Source organism: Rana temporaria, chromosome 4 (genome assembly GCF_905171775.1).
Source record: "Rana temporaria chromosome 4, aRanTem1.1, whole genome shotgun sequence".
NCBI lineage: Eukaryota > Metazoa > Chordata > Amphibia > Anura > Ranidae > Rana > Rana temporaria.
The window spans coordinates 309,104,219-309,123,781 of record NC_053492.1 but is presented as its reverse complement, the minus strand read 5'-3'; the positions used below and the strand labels follow the sequence as shown (position 1 = coordinate 309,123,781).

General features: G+C 40.3%; 1 protein-coding gene across 8 annotated transcripts in view; it reads right to left on the bottom strand.

Annotated features, from left to right (window-relative positions):
• SASH1 (SAM and SH3 domain containing 1) overlaps positions 1–19,563 on the bottom strand; it is a 257,520-nt gene that overhangs the window by 29,211 nt on the left and 208,746 nt on the right. For all 8 annotated transcript variants that reach the window (XM_040350581.1, XM_040350582.1, XM_040350585.1 and 5 more), the window contains 3 exons: positions 17,890–18,099; positions 13,884–14,034; positions 12,174–12,281 (listed from right to left, as the gene is read on the bottom strand). In XM_040350581.1, coding sequence (XP_040206515.1) covers positions 12,174–12,281; positions 13,884–14,034; positions 17,890–18,099 — 469 coding nt within the window. The remainder of the gene's footprint in view (positions 1–12,173; positions 12,282–13,883; positions 14,035–17,889; positions 18,100–19,563) is intronic.

The window sequence follows — 19,563 nt, the reverse complement described above, 5'->3', positions numbered from 1 at the left end:
GAATCACTGGCGGGGGACCCCAGAAGAAGGGAATTGGGGCTACTCTGTGCAAAGCCATTGCACAGGACAGGCAAGAATGCTTTTTTTTTTAATACAACCTTTACAATCAACGGCTATGTGCAGGGAAGATCACATCTGACTGCAGAGAAGCCGGAGGCTGATAAATTACATTTAAACAAAACGTTTAGCAGGATTATGCATTCTAGTTAAAATGATCATATCCATGCAAAAAAATGCCTTTGGTACTAATTTAATCTAAAAGTTTTATATTCCTCCTCAACCCTTCATATAGCTTTCTGGCTGATTCTTCCATGTAAAACACCTTGTATACCGTATCCTACTTCTAAATATATTTATTATATATAGAAGTTGTATATCATTATTTTCATTGTTTCACAGTATAAATGCAACCCCTACAGTAGTGATTATCTGGTGTTTTTGTACCATTAAGGGCACATTTTTGTTTGTTAACCCCGTAATGACATTTACCACAGTGTATAGATATTTTTAGAACAAATGAGAATTTATTTAAACTTTACATATTAACTAAAAATTATACATCACATTTTTTTTCTAGGGTTGTATCCGATTAATGGAAACAATAACTGGTCACCAATCGATTATGAAAATATTCTTTAGCTGCAGCCTTATTGCATCGTGGGTGGAGTTGTATAGACTTGGTATTGATCCAAGCAAAGGTTTTGCCAATGTCCACTCATCGGAGCGTAGCGGAAAATAACCAATAGTCTAGGAAACAATTCCGGTGACCTGGTACTGTATAGTAAAAACATTTGTTCCCTCAACACTTCATATTTCTGAAATGTGCATGTTGTACCATGTACTTGTATGAGAAGGTATCCTGTTCTCTTTGTATTGCTTCCTTTGTGTGAAATCCCTGGTGAAACCTGCCAGTCCCTCTGCTTTCCTATTAAACACTGACCACACTAAGCAGGAGAGCACATCATGGTCAGTTCTCTCGCTATTCTGGGAACTCGGCGTGCTCTCCTCCAATGATCAGACTTGTCCTGACATTCCCCTGCTGTACAGTCATTCACTGGGAAGCTCATTATGCTACTCTCCTCCCCTCCAAACATAGGGAATGTGATCACTTATATAAAAAAAAAAATGGGGAAAAAAAAAAAAGGTATTTTTTTTTGTTTTCCATTTCTTTTTTATTCAAAGTGGAATGGGTTGTTTTACAAGGTGACAGTTTACAATCACTTTACAATCACTTTAAGATTAATGAATAAAAAAAAAACTGGCCTTTACTCATTTTGACCTTCTTGTGTAGCTTATGTACTGTACTAGATATACTACATTGTACTAAAATACTACATTTTTGTAGAAAGTACACCTGCCTTCTTTATGTTTGCAGTTTGGCATTTTCTATCCAGATATGTTGAAACTACTGCCTTGTTACTGGTCAATTTATTCCAAAGTGTTTATGGAACAGTACACTTTTTTTTTTTTTTATAGTAACCTGCTTTGTGTCTTTGCTCTTTCCCATTTCTCACAAAAGTGGTGGTAAAATTTTTAAGTATATCGGATTTGATATACTTGAATTTCATTGTTGCAAAACACCTTCCATATTAGCCTATATTCTCATGGTAGTGGGGAACCTGAACACATCCAAAGACAAAGCTTGATAAGAAGCCAACAATAATGAGCATAAAAGACTGTCACATGATCATTAGACTGGATACTCCTCCAGGGCATCAGTTTATAATAAGTGTAATCTGTAAAGTATGGAGGCAAGTAGATGGCAAAAAATAAATTAGGCTGGCCATAGACGGTTCGAATTTAGGCCGAGATTCAAACCATGTATGGGCAGGCTAAATGTACCAAGTTCATTGATCAACTTGGGTATGGCCAACTTGCCGTATTTTACATGCAATTATCGTTTGGTGGCAGTTGGTATAGCCGCTAGAAATAATCACTAGGTTCTCCCCGTGTGGACGACTTTCCCCACTGGGAGGGATTCTACTGGCAACACTGTGGTTGCAGGAAAGAAATTTGCTCTGTGTATGGCCTGCATTGCATAAAAATTGTAAGTTATTCCTACAGGTTTGTGTTTTCATTACATTTTTCTATGCCAAAATCATACAGGCAAATGTAGTGTATGTTTAAAACCAGTTTAATTTCTGCTATTACTAGTATAAAAAAAATAATAATAAATACATGAATATATACCATAGTTTGTAGACACTATAATGTTTGCGTAAACCAAGCAATATACGCTTATTGGGATTTTATTTTACCAAAAACATGTAGCAGAATACATATTGGCCTGAATGTATTTATTGTATATGTTTTATAACAGAAAGTAACCTATATTTGTGGGGGGGAAAAGTGACAAATTTTATTCGGGTACAGTATTGCATTACCGCGCAATTGTCAGTTAAAGTAACGCAGTGCCCGTGCTGTGAAGAAATGGCCTGCATTGAAAGGGGGTACATTTTCCAGAGGTCAAGTGGTTAAAGGGGAGCAGTTGAGTTCATTTAAAATGCAGCTCAGGCCTCGTACACACGACCGAGAAACTCGACGGGCGAAACACATTGAGTTCCTCGTCGAGTTCCTTGTTAGGCTGTTGAGGAACTCGACAAGCTTGCTTTGCGTACACACAGTCAAGCCAAAATCTCCTCGTTCTCAAACGCGGTGACATACAACACATACAACGGCAGGGGAAGTTCGATTCCACTGGCTAAACTCTTGGGGCTGCTTTTGCTAATTTCATGTGTTTGCGTGTTAAATAAAAGTTTGGTAAGAGACGATTTGCACTTTTCAGTCTTAGGCCTCGTACACACGACAGAGTTTCTCGGCAGAATTCAGCGAGAAACTCGGTCAGAGCCGGATTCTGCCGAGAAACTCTGTCGTGTGTACACTTTCGGCCCGATGGAGCCGCCGAGGAACTCGTCGAGAAAATAGAGAACATGTCCTCTATTTTCTCGTTGTTCTATGGGAGAACTCGGCCCGCCGAGCTCCTCGGCGGCTTCAGGGCTGAACTCGCCGAGGAACTCGATGTGTTTGGCACGTCGAGTTCCTCGGCCGTGTGTACGTGGCCTCACAGTTACAGCTTTAAAAATGTGTTATCTCCATTACAAATGCTACTTCCCATCCCATCTCATACTTTAATCTGAGCAAGCGCGGGTTTCTTAGCATACAGACGTCCAAGTTTCTCATCGAAAACCAGCCCGTCGAGAAACTCGACGAGCCAATTTGAGACTCCCATCGAGAAAATAGAGAACTTGCTCTCTTTTTGGCTCGTCGAGGTTCTCGACAGTTTCCTCAACAAAAATGTACACACAACCGGTTTCCTTGGCAAAAAAATACCTCCCAGCAAGGTTCTTGCTGGTTTTGCCGAGAAACTCGGTCGTGTGTATGAGGCCTCAGCCGTGGGCTGAATTATCTACAGCCCTGGCTGGAGTGCATGAAAACAGAACGTGGCTCCAAAGAGTCTCCAGGAAATAAGCAGCAAAGGGATGCAACAAAAGATAATTTTAAAATTTTAAAAAGGTAAAAACAAGTATTTTACCAACTGTTTTATGATACTCTGCACTTAAGCAAACTAAATGTCACCCAGTTACAGTACATTTTTCCAGTCATATTTACATTTAATACAAGTCTTTAAAAACATCTTCTTCATAGCAATATCAGTCTGTAATACTATTGCAACAATTTGAAAGTCCAACGCTCCTGACTTTCCCCATGTGAAGAAAATTAGTATTAGCATATGGGTAAAATTAATGTAAGTTTGACTTTGTATGCGTTCAATACCAAATAGAGAATGATGAATGCAGAATTGTGACTGCCCATAGAACTTTATGAGTACAATAAGAGAGTACAATGAGCAAGAAAGCAAGGTAATGAGGGTTAGAAGGTAATGCATGTAACTCAAATATAAAATGTATGATGTTGGGACCCATTTATAAAGGACAAAGATACATTTTCTTGCTTTTTGGTCTGTTTTCAGGTATCAACCTTTGATTTATTTTAAAAGGGTTAGGTTTTGTAAATGCTTACCTTAATATCTGCTTACACTTGTAAACTTTGTGCTGCTAATTACCTGTAAAGCTCAGTGTAACAAAAAGCAAGCATTGTTCTAATGTTTATAAACAGGCCCCATAGTGAGTAATGACAACATGCAGTAAGTAATGTAATGTGATAGCCAATGCAATGTTATGGGTTAGAGAGATTCTGTCACAAAGCAAAACACCCATGTGATTGGGCTCTGGCTGATGTGTCCCTTTCCTATGACAAGTGGTACAGACCAATTTCAGGGCAGAGATTTGGTGTACATAACCAGCTACACTGCCCATTGAGTAATAGATGTTGTTTTCAGCAGAGCATATTTACACTGGTATTTTGCTTCATGAGTTATGACCAAAGGAATAAAAAGCAAGCAGACAAGCATTATCCAAGCAGATCTTTTATTTTATGTTATTCATTTATAATGAAAAATATGTCTTTATTTACAAACCAATGTCTTTAACTACAGCTGTTATAAAAATATACAGTGTACAATACTGCCGACATCAGCATTGACTCCTATTCCTTATAAACAGCAAAATTAAAGCAAACTAGAATGAAAATAAACCGGAACTAATTGTAGTATTTATTGCATCAAGCATCTCCACACTGCAATGGCTGTTGTAGAACTACACTTCCCATGAGGTATTGTAACACACTGACATTCACAGACATGACTAGGAAGTTCCTGAACAACTGGAGAGCCATAGTTTGAAGACCCATGCCTTATAGCGCAAGAAAGTGTATATGGAACCTTTTTTGGGGATTTTTAAGGCAATAAAACCGATTCTCTATAAAAATATATAATTTATTTATAAACGTTAGCAGAAAAGAAATTCATCTGAAATTTCAGAATATAACATGTAGAATACAAATATAGAAAAATTGCATATTTACACAAGAATAAAGTGATACTGCCCACTACGTGATTCTTATGTTTTCTAGGACCTGAGGGATTTTTTGAAAATTAGATGCACACATTTTTTAATTATGTTAATAATTTATAATCGATTTCTGTAATTTAGGCACCATGGATCAGGATGACCTATAGAAGGAGATTATTGTATGATGATCCAGAATTATGTACAGCAGAAGGCATTCCCCGTGCATTATGAGCTAAGGAACTCCTCTTTTTCTCCCCCCCTTTATTGAGGGTTTTTTACATTTTACACAATTAGGGACTCTTATACCTCTACCCGGCACAAGCGGGGGGCCCATGTTTTTCTTTTTAACGTGGCGGCCCCTGTTTTCTCAGGGGGTGTTTTTCACCATAGGAGTTTTTTTGTGCTGGCGGTTTTTATCCCAACTAGGCCACCCTTGTTCTTCCCGGATGTTTGCATCAGAAGCCAGTGGGGGTTTGTGGCCAAGTGGTTGGAGCTGCGGATCATGTGAGGCGGCTTGTCGGTGCATTTTTGTGACCTCTAGCGCCGCCTCTGACTGTCCAACATGGCTGCACGCATGGACTCCTGGATGTTTACATCCCGGAGGCAGGAAGTGGTGCAGCCTCCACATTACGCTACGTCCCGGCCGTAATGGACGGCTGGACGCGTTTGTTTTGGCGCTGCACACCACATAAAGGGACGCCAGGGACTGCATATGTTGCCATTCCTCTCCTCTGCTGGATAGCGGAGGAGTAACTTCAAAGTTGATCGGCTTTTTTGAGGGCAGCACTATCTTCCTTCACATACAAAGTACGTTTGGCTGCCTTTTTTCTCCCTTTTAATTGGGTAGAATTTTCTTTGTGGGAGCAGGAAATTTAGGAATTTCTCCACTTTTGGTCTCTTAAACTGTGTATATCCTTGTTCTCTATATACAGCTGTTGGGCTATGCTTTTAAGCGCTAAACTTTTGGATCTCAATATATCCAGCTGTCCTGTAGATGGGAAAGGTACCTTATTGTGCATGTTGGACTTTTCCTTGCTCTAACACTGGGAATGCATTTGCTTTTTGCTGGTTATGTACTTTAAATGTAAGTTGATATTCTTATGTATAATTACAGATACTTTATATCTATTTAAATGGAATATGACATTTTTATGCAATTCTAAACACTATATTTTTGACTTTCTGTAGATAGTGATACAATATTCCTGATGAAGATTCTATTGATTATCGAAACGCGTTTGTTTTAAACCGCTACTCGCCACCCCCTGTCTGCACTGGTGGTCACTGAATCATGTAGTGGGCAGTATAACTTTATTCTTGAGTTACCAATTTGCAAATGTTCTATATTTGTATTCCACATGTTATATGCTGAAATTTCAGATAAATGTCTTTTCTAATAACGTTTATAAATAAAATATATATTTTTTTATAGAAAATCTGTTTTATTGCCTTAAAAATCCCAAATAGAGGTTCCATATACACGTACCAACATTATGCTTGTGGGTACACCAACCTATTCAGCTGCAATGTGCAAAGTGTAGTCACCCACGGCTTCAGATATAAAATGAATCTTGCACAGTTCTAACTTCAGTAAAACACAATCCTCAGGATTGATAAGCATCACTGAACTTTAGATCTCATCAGAACACTTTACCCTGCTTTAATGTTTAACTCTAAACAATCGAATTTATGTTCATTAGGTTTTTCCACCTGAACCTCTTTTTTGGTTGATGTCAGACAGGACTGTTATGAAGTAAGAATGGATATGTGTCTTCTTGCTACTGGGCATAAAAGCTTAGCATAAAAGCATCATGGTCATCCCAAATTAGAGTAAAGAAGGAAGATCCATTTCCTAATTGCTATAGGTTGCATTTTTAAAAGCTGAAAAACATCTAAAGACAGCTAAAATGACTCCAGAAGTCAAAAATCAAAAGTAAAATAGTTTTCCTATTCATTACTGTTATTCAGTTAAAAAAAAAAAAAAAAAAATTACAAAGGATAAATGTCAGGACATAAAATATAGTTTATATGAATACTTCCACTTAAAAAAAATAAAGTTTTCCAAGGCTGGCATAAGACTCTTGATAATAAAAGTCCAGTAAACATTACCGCACTTGCTTTATAAAGGCAGAAGGATTATCTTCTTCCCATGTGTACAGAACATTTGTATTTACATTAATGATTGCTTTAAATCTCTAGTTTACAAAATGTATAATTTGCTACTTGATCCATACAACAATGCTTTCTTTTTTTATTGTTTATAATGGCTGATTATAATGCTGGCAATTTTCTTTAACCACTTAAGGCCCGGACCAATATGCAGGTTAAGGACCGTGCCCCTTTTTGCGATTCGGCACTGCATCGCTTTAACTGACAATTGCGTGGTCGTGCGACGTGGCTCCCAAACAAAATTGGCGTCCTTTTTTCCCCACAAATAGAGCTTTATTTTGGTGGTATTTGATCACCTTTGTGTTTTTTTATTTTTTGCGCTATAAACAAAAATAAAGCGACAATTTTGAAAAAAAATCTATATTTTTTACTTTTTGCTATAATAAATATCTCCCAAAAATATATAAAAAAAAATTTTTTTCCTCAGTTTAGGCCGATACATATTCTTCTACCTATGTTTGGTAAAAAATCGCAAAAAGCATTTAACGATTGGTTTGCGCAAAATTTATAGTGTTTACAAAATATGGGATAGTTTTATGGCATTTTTATTAATATATATATATTTTTTTACTACTAATGGCGGCGATCAGTGATTTTATTCGTGACTGCTACATTATGGCGGACACATCAGACAATTTTGACACATTTTTGGGACCATTGTCATTTTCACAGCAAAAAATGCTATAAAAATGCATTGATTACTGTGAAAATGACAATTACAGTTTAGGAGTTAACCACTAGGGGGCTCTGTAGGGGTTAAGTGTGACCTAATATGTGTTTCTAACTGTAGGGGGCGGGGCTGGACGTGTGACATCATTGATCCTTTTCCCTATATCAGAGAACAGATGATCAATGACACTGCCACTGTGAAGAACGGGGAAGGTGTGTTTACACACACCTCTCCCCGTTCTTCATCCCCTGTGACCGATCGCGGGACACCGGCAGGTCACAGAGCTTAGGACCGGGTCGTGTGTGCGAGCGCCGGCGGCGCGCGCGACCCACGCTTGGGCTCTTAAAGGCAACTTACATGTACGTGCCTGTGCCCAGCCGTGCCATTCTGCCGACGTATAAGTGCAGGAGGTGGTCCTTAAGTGGTTAAATAGTTAAAAATGATTAAAAAAATTAACAAGTATAGATTTTAACGCGTCATCCTTACTTAAATTAACAGTGCTTTTACTGTAAATATTGTAAACAAAATAAGCAGGAAAACAGTAAGGGCCCTTTCACACGTACGGACAAACGGTCCGTTTTTTATAAGTCCGCATCCGCTAACGTCCGTAACGATCCGCCTCCGCAAAGATCCGCTTTTTCAGACGGAAGAAAACCCCATTTTTCTTCCGTCTGACGGAACGGATCGGATGAGCACGGACACACGGTCTGTATTCATCCGATTCCCCATAGGGGAGAGCGGAGGAAAGACAGGGCGGTCTCTGCACAGTGTGCGGGGACCGCCCTGTCTGCCGACAGCTCAGCGGGGATTTACGGATGATCCCCGCTGAGCCGACGGACACACACGGGGCGGATCAATACGGATCCGCTCCGTGTGAAAGGGCCCTAAGGCCTCATGCATACTGGACGTTTTTGAATGTTTTTACAGCTGCTGTTTTTGGCTTCAGACGTTTTCTACAGTCAATCTCTCCGGCCTTTTATCCTATGTGCTCCAGTACACATAGGTATTATCAACTGTTTTTTAGCTGTAAAAATGCTCCGTCAAAAAAAAAACTTATAAATGCTCAAAAACTCAGCTCTCCAGCTTTTTTTATGTTTTTGATACATTGAAAAAATATGCTGCAGAAATCTCCCTCCACTAAGTCTGGCTGCAAACATTTTAACTGTGGGCAGCTGAAGCTGCTGCCTGTTCACTTTCTGGATTTACACAGGCACACCTCCGGCTCTGCAGCTCTCATTGGCCCTCTTAGGACTCATCCCTCCCTCCCTTCCTGGCAAACTCTCACGACAGTGAGAGAGCTGTGCATGATGTCACAAGTCTTGGCTTTTTACCAGACAAGAAACAGGAAGTGGGCTGTATAAGGTATTTACTGGCAGACAACATTACTGAAGGCCCACTTTAAAGACTTGTTGATGGTCTTTTCTCTAGGATAAAATGTTTTAATTAACAATGAATTTCTATAATATTAAATACCTAACCTAAAGGCAAAACTATTTTTTGTTCTGAACAAAGTAGAGACGCTTTAAGGGTTTTTGTCTGGTTTTTGATTGCTATGTCCCCAGTGGAGAGTTTTCTCTGCTCTTTCTGTTACAACAACAAATCATCAAAGGTAGAAAGAAAGGGTTAAACTCTCTGAGGATACGGATGCTGTCAGTATATTCCTGTCCTGATAACATCGATGCACCAATTTCTTGTATTCGTATGTCAGAGAAACATGTGGTAAGGAGAAATTTCCACAATGGTGGCCATAAAAGTTATGCCTGGCTTCAATTACAAATATGCTGCAAACTTTTTCAAGTATTTAAAACCTTGCTCTAACCTAGTCTGATCATAGGATAGTGAACTACAACATTCAAATAGGTTAGGCTAATGTGAGGTTGTAGGTCACCAATAGAAGCCAAGATGATTGCTAAAGTAGAAAAGAACAAGGTGCAACATCTAAAAGTTTTAATTCTGTATTTTCTCTTCTCTTAATTTAGCAGCATATCTCTTACAAGCGGTGGTTACGGGACTATAAATACATTTTATTTAAACGGAGTGAATTTAAACTAAATTATCAAAGGACCAACTCCTAACAAATCACTTAAAGAATTAGTAGGTAGGGCACTGCAAATGGTAATAACAAAAAGAGCAGTAACTCTAAGCAAGCACAAAACAAAAAGTTTGGTTGTAATTGCTCTTCTGCATAGATTTAAAAAAGTAAGCCTGTGGGGTGGATTTACTAAAAGCGGAGAGTGCAAAATCTGGGGAAGCTCTGCACAGTAGCCAATCGGCTTCTAACTTCAGCTTGTTCAATTAAGCTTTAGAAAAAAAAAAAATGATTCTTTGCAGAGCTACACAAGATTTTGCACTTTCCAGTTTTCTCCTTAATTTCTAGCTCCATAGATCTTGTTTCACATGATCTTACCATTCCAATTTTAAACCTAGCAACCATCTTGTGCTTACTGGGCAAAGAAAAAACTATACTATAATTTTTCTCTAGGCCCATTCTCCTGAAAGTCAGACTAAATAGAATGGTTACACATAGTCATACATGTTCAATAGTTGACTATGAATCTTCTTTTAATAACCATCTATAGGTGTGATAATTATGGAGATTCTCTTAACTGATATGCAGCCAGAGCTATACTTTTACTTAATTTTTTTGCAATTGGGTCTAAGTTTTATGAAAATACACTATATTGTCAAAAGTATTGGCGCACATGAACTTTCATGGCATCCCAGTCTTAGTCCATAGGGTTTAATATTGAGTTGGCCCACCCTTTGCAGCTCTAACAGCTTCAACTCTTCTAAACCTTGTGGACAGCTTCCCCAGAAGTGTGTCTATGGGAATGTTTGACCAATCTTCCAGAAGCGCATTTGTGTCACTTGATGTAGACGAGAAGACCTGGTTTGCAGTCTCTGCTCTAATTCATCCCAAAGGTGTTCTATCTGACTTCTGTTGAGGTCAGGACTCTGAAGGCCAGTCGAGTTCCTCCATCCCAAACTCGTCTTTATGGACCTTGCTTTGTGCACTGGTGCACAGCCATGTTGGAACAGGAAGTGGCCATCCCCAAACTGTTCCCACAAAGTTGGGAGCATGAAATTGTTAAAAATGTCTTGGTCTGATGATGCCTTAAGTGTTCCCTTCACTGTAACTAAGGGGCAAAGCCCAACCCCTGAAAAACAACCCCACACCATAATCTCCCCTCAACCAAATGATTTGGACCAGTGCACAAAGCAAGGTCCATAAAGACATGGATGAGAAAGATTGGGGTGGAAGAACTTTACTGGTATTGAAAGAGTCCTGACCTCAACTCGATAAAATGTCTTTCAGCTGAATAAGAGCGGAGACTGCGAGAAAGGCCTTCTCGTCCACATCAGTGCCTGACCTTACAAATGCGCTTCTGGAAGAATGGTCAATCATTCCCATAGACACACTCCTAAATCTTGTGGACAGCCTTCCCAGAAGAGTTGAAGCTGTTGGAGCTGCAAATGGTGGGCCAACTCAATTCTAAACCCTATGGACTAAGACTGAGATGCCATTAAAGTTCATGTGTGTGTAAAGGCAGGTGTCACAATATTTTTGTAAATATAGTGTAGATGTTGACTTAAAATGGTTACAGCACAAGTAATAAACAGAAACATGGCTATAAGGCTTCATTTCCATGGACGTTTTTTACAGACAGTTGTTTTAGCCTTTTTTTACAGCTTAAGAAAGCCTGTCCATGTTTTTTTTTTGAGCTGGAGCCCAAAAACGCAGCAGTAGCGTTTTTGCACGTTTTTTACAGCTCTAACACTGGAGCTTCAGAACGCACTGGTCCTGGGTTTTTTTTGCAGCTTAAAAACGGCTCAGCCATCTACAGCTCAAAAACGTCATGTGGGCATGAGATCATAGACTAACATGGAGAGCCGTTTTTAAGCTGCAAAAAACGCTCAGAAAAGTGGCTGTAAAAACGTCCATGGAAATGAAGCCCAACTATGAACAAAGCAAGAAAACTGACTCAACATGTTACAGCAAAGTACAGATTATCATCTTTTATACTACAACAGAAGTCAATTATAGTTCTATGGGTAGGGTCCTCAAGAAAGACTTGCAGGTGTTAATGGAGTCTGTCCTCTTGATTTACACAGAGTGAGTGATGAAATGAAAATGGAGGAAACAGGCAAAGCATGTCAAGCATTTTGTGGATTTTTGGAAGTAATGAGAAAGCCAAGCATGGTTGTCTGTGTTAACAGAAGCATGGAAGTCCAAGATACAAAACCACATACTGGCCAGCTGAATAAACCAGTGAGCTTTCTTGGTAAGCCATATACAGCTGTACAAATAATTTAATGTTAGTAAATGTTTCTTTAAAACATATTGTGCATGAAGTGTTCAGCATGGTAGCCAGTGTAAAGGCATTTACATTACAATTCACCAGGTGTTTACTTCTCGTCATTACCATGTTCAAAATTCTCATTGCTTTCATAGCAGCCAGAGTCTCGAGGGGAGCCTGCAATCTCTCCTTCTGTTAGCAATTTCTCTTGAGATCCACAGTGATCACTGTTGCCTGTGACATTCAAAAAAAATAATAATAATATTGTTAATAGCTCTGTTATCATGAGAAGTCCCATTAAGGACTGTGTGTTATCACTGCATCACTTAAAGAACATTGTTTTGCAAGCACACATTGATCAGTCATGTTCCTTTTAAAATCAAAAAAGTTCTAAATGCAGATTTTTTTTTATCTTAATGCATTCTATGCATTGGGTATGGGTATGGTTTTAAACTGCAAAGTGACTTACCTATTTCTGGCTGGCAAACATTTCCAATAAAAATATTGATCTAGAATGATTAGCAAGCTATACCAGAGTGTGCCGCTTGCTTCAAAAGAGGTCCATTTGTTACCAAAGAGTGTTGCCAAAAGTTTTTTGTCTTGTCAATGCATGCTGTGGGATAATCATTCCAGTATGCCAAGCTGAATTTATTACTCTACATGTGCTTTTTGCTGGCAGAGAATGCATGTATTATTTTTAAATACTACGGTAAGAGTAGTGCTTAGCCCTAAAGGATAGGTTACCCTTAGGCCCCGTACACACGACCAAACATGTATGCTGAAACTGGTCCGCGGGCCAGTTTCAGCATACATGTTCGGTCGTGTGTAGGCGCGAGCGGGCCGAATTCCAGCAAACATTTGCCCGCCGGGCCTTTTCCCAGCAGACAAATATTCCTGGACGTGTTTTAAAACCGTCCGCTGGAATCCTGCCCGCTCGGACATGTACGGTCGTCAGTACAGACCTACCGTACAGCGTCGAATGACTTCGACGCATGCGTGGAAGCCTTTAAATGGCAGGCCCGCCCACGTTGCCGCGTCATCATCGCGGCGACGACGCGGACACGCCCCGCGTAATGTTTACGCGCGGACTTCTGTACGATGGTTAGTACAACCATCGTACAGAAGCCCTCTGGCAGGCATGTACGGTGAAAACGGTCCGACGGACCGGTTTCACCGTACATGTTTGCTCGTTAGTACCCGGCCTAACAGTTCATATTCCTAATCCGTGCCTGTTGTACCATGTACCTGTGTTAAAAGTAGCTTGTTCTCTTTGTATTGCTACCTGTGTGTGAAATATCTGGTGATCCTGCCAGTCCCCCTGCTAAAAAGCATAAAGCATGATCAGTTTTCTTGCTGCGCTGGAAGCATAGCGTGTTCCTGTCCCCCAGTGATCAGACTTCTGCTGACAGAACCCTCCCCTGCACTGTTTTGCAGTTTCTTCTCACCTACTTCTGCAAAGGAGCCCATAGTTAATGGGATTTTCTCTTTCCAACCATGGTGCCAATCAGCCACCTGCAGTAATCACATGCAAAAAAATCTGACAGGCTGGTTGTACCCAACTGGATCAATGTACCCATGTGGATCTTAGCAGTCATCTGAAATGCAGAATTTCTGTAGTTGCCCGACAATCATTTTTACGTTTAGAGGAAATCTTAATGTATGCCCAGTGGACTAAATTTCCCTAAATATAGCAGGTTATGAAATTAATACAATGCTATTGTACTGTATCTTATGGACTCATAAAATAACAGTATAACACACACATACTACTAAAGTGTAGCAATTTCTAGGTGCAAATGCTATTCTGGGTGGACAATATCAATGAGAAGTTCTTACTGTCATATTCCTGCAACAATTCAATAGCTGTAAGGAGGACTGCTTTGTGTTCTGGATTTTGGATGTTCAGTTCATCCAAATCATCTTCTTCCAGAAGCTTGAAAGTATCTAAATCTTCATATCCATTGAAGAGGAAGGTTGGCATGTGCTCCTAGAAATCAAAGCAAGTTGGTTTTTAAGAGTGCAAAATAAAGCTCACCTATTACAAGTTAAACAAATATGGTATCTTTCCATCCATCTATTATTATACAGGATTGATATAGCTCCATCAGTTTGCGCAGTGCTTTACAACATGAGGGCAGACAGTACAGCTACAATACAATTCAATACAAGAGGAATTGGAGTACTATACTGTTAGCTAATCTGTGGTATTCAACGAGCAGGACCATCTGATTCCTCCTGCATTGAATTGTATTGTAACTGTACTGTCTGCCCTCATGTTGTAATGTGCTGCACAAACTGTTGGCGCTATAAAAAATCCGGTATAGTAATAATAATAAACCTTCATTTACACATTTGCTGACAATCTGGCAAACACTCTTCTTTTGACCGACTGTAAAACATAGGTATTTAGGCCCAAATACACAGAGAGGGCGCACATTACGCCGCCGTAGCACAAATAATATACGCTACGCCAACGCAGCGCAGAGAGGCAAGCATGGAATTCACAAAGCCAGTGCTCCCAAAACTGCGCTGGGTTTCGAAGGCGTACGCCGACGTAGTTGGAAGTGGGCGTGAGCCATGCAAATGAGGCGTGACCCCATGCAAATGATGGGCCGAGCGCCAGAGAGATACATATAACGAACTGCGCATGCGCCGGGACGTGGACGTATCCCTCTGCGCATGCTCACAACCACGTCGGAACAACTGCCTAAACTACACCGGATCACTGCCTACGGCGTGAACGTAACCTACGCCCAGCCAGACATACGTCAAACGTAAACAACGTAAAATACGCCGGCTTGAGTTCCCTGGTGCAGACCTTTGCATGTCTGCTGCTGGGTTACACCTCCTTTATGAGGCTTAACTTTACGCCGGACGTACAACTTACGCGCACATCGAGTAGCCTGCGTCGGGCGCACGTACGTTCGTGAATCACCGTATTTCCCTCATTTGCATATTTGAATTGCAAATCAATGGGAGCGCCACATGCGTCCAGCCTAAATGTGCGCTCACGCTACGCCGGCGTAGGCAAGTTACGTCGGCAGGATGAAGCCTATTTTTAGGCGCATCTTGGTTTGTGGGTCCGGTGCACAGATACAACGGCGCACATTTGCACTTACGTCAGCGTATCTAGTTCTACGTCGGCGTAAGTGCTTTGTGAATCCGGGCCTTTGTATCTTCTCTGAGGGGAGGACTATATTTCCAGCGTCTATTTTAGCTACAGTCACTTTAAGATTTTTTTTCCCAAACAAACCAACTTCTCATTAGCAAATTGATCTTTTAATTTTAGTGTCACAGAGAACAGTGTAATAATATAGAACAGGGTTTGTCAATTAGTAAAATGTAAAAATTGGTCAAGATTCTTAATACCTTTCCACACCAGGGTTTAGGATTGTAGTAGGTGGACATTTTAAATGGAATTAAACCTTCTTTAGAAAGAATTCAGAGTGTGCCTTTCAGTGCTCCTTATTTGTCAGCGGCATGAATAATTGCCTGCAATGTTCTACAACAAACCAATATGCTCATGAAATCTGTACAGCCCATATGCACCAAATCATAATAAATAATCATACTGTAATACAAGCTGCTAAGCTATTCCATTAAATACACTCTGTAATATAAGCAACTGATTTCATACTCAGTGGTTTTATTGCTGAGGTGAAACAGTTATTGTATAAATCTTGGTTTATACCTATAACCTCTATTAAGTTGGGAGTTCAGTTTTTATGTAGGGAGTAAAAGAAAAATCACGTTTATTCCTTAATCATTTCAACACTGCAAATGTCTGCATAAATTTTAGGACTCCGCCAACACTTAGCTAGAGGGAAAGTTTGGCTAGTCGGTGGGAGTTCTATTAAGGCGAGATATTTGATGATGTCTAAAGGGAAGCTATACAATTAGGGAAAACATTACAATATATCAGAAAGTATTGGGGGGTACCAAAGATATCATGAGCCAAAGCCACAATTGTCCTGAGACACATCTGTTTACAACATGGGGACTTCCACATTTAAAAAATCATCTCAATAACAATAAAAAAAGCTCTTTTATGTGCACTATTACAGACTTTGGGCCAGATTCACAAAAGAGATACAACGGCGTATCTACTGATACGCCGTCGTATCTCTGTTTCTAACTATGCGGCTGATTCATAGAATCAGTTACGCATAGCTAGTCCTAAGATCCGACAGGTGTAATGGACTTACACTGTCGGATCTTAGGATGCAGTACCGCGGCCGCCGCTGGGGGCATTTCTCGTCAAAATCCAGCGTCGGGTATGCAAATTAGCACTTACGGAGATCCACAAAGCTTTTTCCCTTCGTTAAGTCGCCGTAAGTGTTAGTTTGCCGTCGCAAAGATAGGGCTACTTTTACAAAGTGTAAAGTTAGTACACCATGTAAAAGTATACCTGTCTTTCCCGCGTCGCTGTCAAATTTCTTTTTAAAAAATGTTTTTCCCGCCACATCTCTTTTTTACCCGTCGTGATTCACAAAACCCCGGCGCAACGTAACTTCGCGCAAAGCACTTCGGGAAAATAGCGTCGGGAGCATGCGCAGTACGTCCGGCGCGGGAGCGCGCCTAATTTAAATGGGACTCGCCCCATTTGAATTGGCCCGCCTTGCGCCGGACTGATTTAAGTTACACCGCTGCAAATTTCCAGGTAAGTGCTTTGTGGATCGGGCACTAACTTGTGTAATTTGCGGCAGTGTAACTTAAATCAGAAAAGTTACGTTGCGCCCACTGGCTGTGAATCTGGCCCTTTGTTCTCCCACCAATGTAATCAGCTGAGGGGATAGCAACTACATTTTATTTACAAGCGAGGGGTTCAGGGGTAGGGAACTGGCAATATTACACTAACAGGCTAATTCAATATGGCAGTGCAAAGTTCAGTAACCCACAATGTTCCTCAACTTGTCAGATTGCAGTAACTGGAATGGGATTGGTTGTAGGTTACTACCGTTTATAAAGTAATGTTTTTAAGACAAATGGAAACATCTCTTAAAGACTTACTAAAAGAACCAATGTCACCTCTTAAAAGCTGACTCCACACTAGAGATGAGTGGAAAGACTTCCAATTACTGATTGCTTACAGTCTGAATGAGCCACTGTAATGCTTTCAGAAGTGGCATTTCTCTGGCTTACGGTTTCCGCTACCTCGCCCGAGAAAGGATTTGACGGTGTAACTGGCTGGTCTTTGATTGCCTCTATGGCCTTGGAGGACCAGAGTGATGTCATGAAGTCACGTCTGGTCCAAGCTGAAAGCAATTTTTGTTTTTAAAGCAAAAGATCAAAAAAAGCATTTTTTTTTTATCTTTTGCTTTTAAATGGTAAAAAAGTAGAGATTTCAATCTTTTTGACCCCCCAATCTTTTTATAAAGAGGACCTGCCATCCTTATTTTTATTACAAGGGATGTTTACATGCCTTGCAATAGGAATAACAGTAAACATGTCATACTAGCAACAACATGCCAGTCTCTGGATTGCTAACAGACCACTTACCTTCTACTGCTCACTCCCCTGATGGTTTAATCAGTAAACTATTGCTACACAGCCAAAGAGCAAGGTTCTGCAACATTCTGGCAGTGAGGGTGTGAGGGTGTGAAGCCAATTAGGAAAGGTGTCAGTTCTGTGGGCAGTGGAAGAAGCAGTGCTGTAACTTGGCACTAAAGAAGGGCAATGGATGATCTTATCATATCTGAATTCATTAAAATGCTTTTACTGCATGGATCTGTATACTATATATAGGTAGTTATAAAGACTTTCTAATTAAAAGGTGAATTTTTGTATCCTGCCAATGAGATCTAACTGTCTGTATTATTAAGGCTTTAGAAAAACGTCCAACCTTAAGATTGATGCGATCCAAAAGATCTTCAACAGATTTTGGCTTCGGTGGTCGTCCCTTACGCCGTCTCCTTATTGGCCGCTTGGGCTTCTCTTCAACTTCATTGATAACATCCACATATATGAACTTGAAAGTGCCAACCTTATTGTTCAAAAGACCCATCCATGTGCCCATTGGAGGCTTGCTTATAATTTCAATTATGTCACCTTTCTGCAGTAAATGAAATTGAGAGATGTGTTCAGAAACCCCCTCAATAAGAGCTGGTAAGGACCGTCAGAGATTAGTATTACACAACAATGCATCAACTTGCTATTCGGAACATGTCACAAAGCTTTACCTTGACAAAACATTAAACACATTCCATCAGTGGTGACTGGTGGGTTTTTCTTTTGGGGGGACAGCACCCCTCCCCCCGGTGATCAAGCACCTATCCTATCTAGGGCTGGCGGGCTGTGGTGTCTTCGCCTCCTCTCCTGGGGTGCAGGCAGCAGGTCTGATATTCGCTTCTCCCATGGCTTCCTGCACCGTGAGTCTCCTCTCTGTTCCTCCTAAGTGCTAGGCATCCAATAGGATAGCCTGATGCTTTGGCCAATCGATAACAGGTCTCACTAACTGCCTCCAGATTGGCAGGGAGAAAATTAAATTTGTTATCGTCACACAGCCTCTGGCTCTAATCACATGCTTCAAAAAAACAACCCCCCATTGGAATAATAAAATATACACTGTCACTATACTAATGACACTGGCTGAGTAGGGGTTAAACATGTAGGGTGATCAAAGGGTTAACTGTATGCCTAACCAATGTTTTTGTGTTTACTTTAAAGTGTTAAGGGATGTACTGGATTTTATTCTCTGCTTTTCTTAAGGGAAGAAAAATCCAGCAAATTCCTTCTGACAGGACAGAGCTTGTTTACATAGGCAGAGCTCCATCCAGTGTGTCTCCTCTTCGATCAGCGAGTGCCAGTCGTCATCCATTGGCCAGCACCCGCTGATTGGCTTCTGCTACGACTAAATCACAGCTGAAACGGCACGCGCCCCACTACCCAGAAGTGCAGAATCACTTATATATACGTGATTCGAGACAGAGCGGCTGTCCTGTAGCAGTAAAGCGGCTATAGGGCGGTTGGCAACAATATTATTCTTTCTTGTTTGTGCTTTTTCCGTCCTATTATCTTCCTTCCAGGAGAGCAGCCTATGTTGACAACCTTGGCTCCTAGATACAGTGCAGTGAAGGAGCATTGCCACCCTATGACAGGAAATGTGTTACTAGTAGGATCACCGGGTGGAAATAAAGGATAGGAAAACATTAAATATGAAACTAATGCATCCACCTTATTTTGTTTTTTGATTGACATACACTTTAAATCTGCAAATGAAAACATCAATTACATTGGAGGAAGACAAACTAATTTCACCTTGGGCTCCTTTGTTAAAAATCTATTATTTTATGGAACATAGCATGGCAAATTTAGTACAATTAAAAATGACTTTACTTGACACTAACCATTTTGTTTTTACAGCTAATTAGGGGTACTCCAGAGCCATGCTTTGACTAAATAAAATAAATGAATACAGACAATACCGCCAGCTGATCTCCCAGGAGAGAAGAGGAGATGACAATGACCGATTTCGATTTTACCAGCAAAAAAAAATGTTTTTCAAAGTAATTCCAGT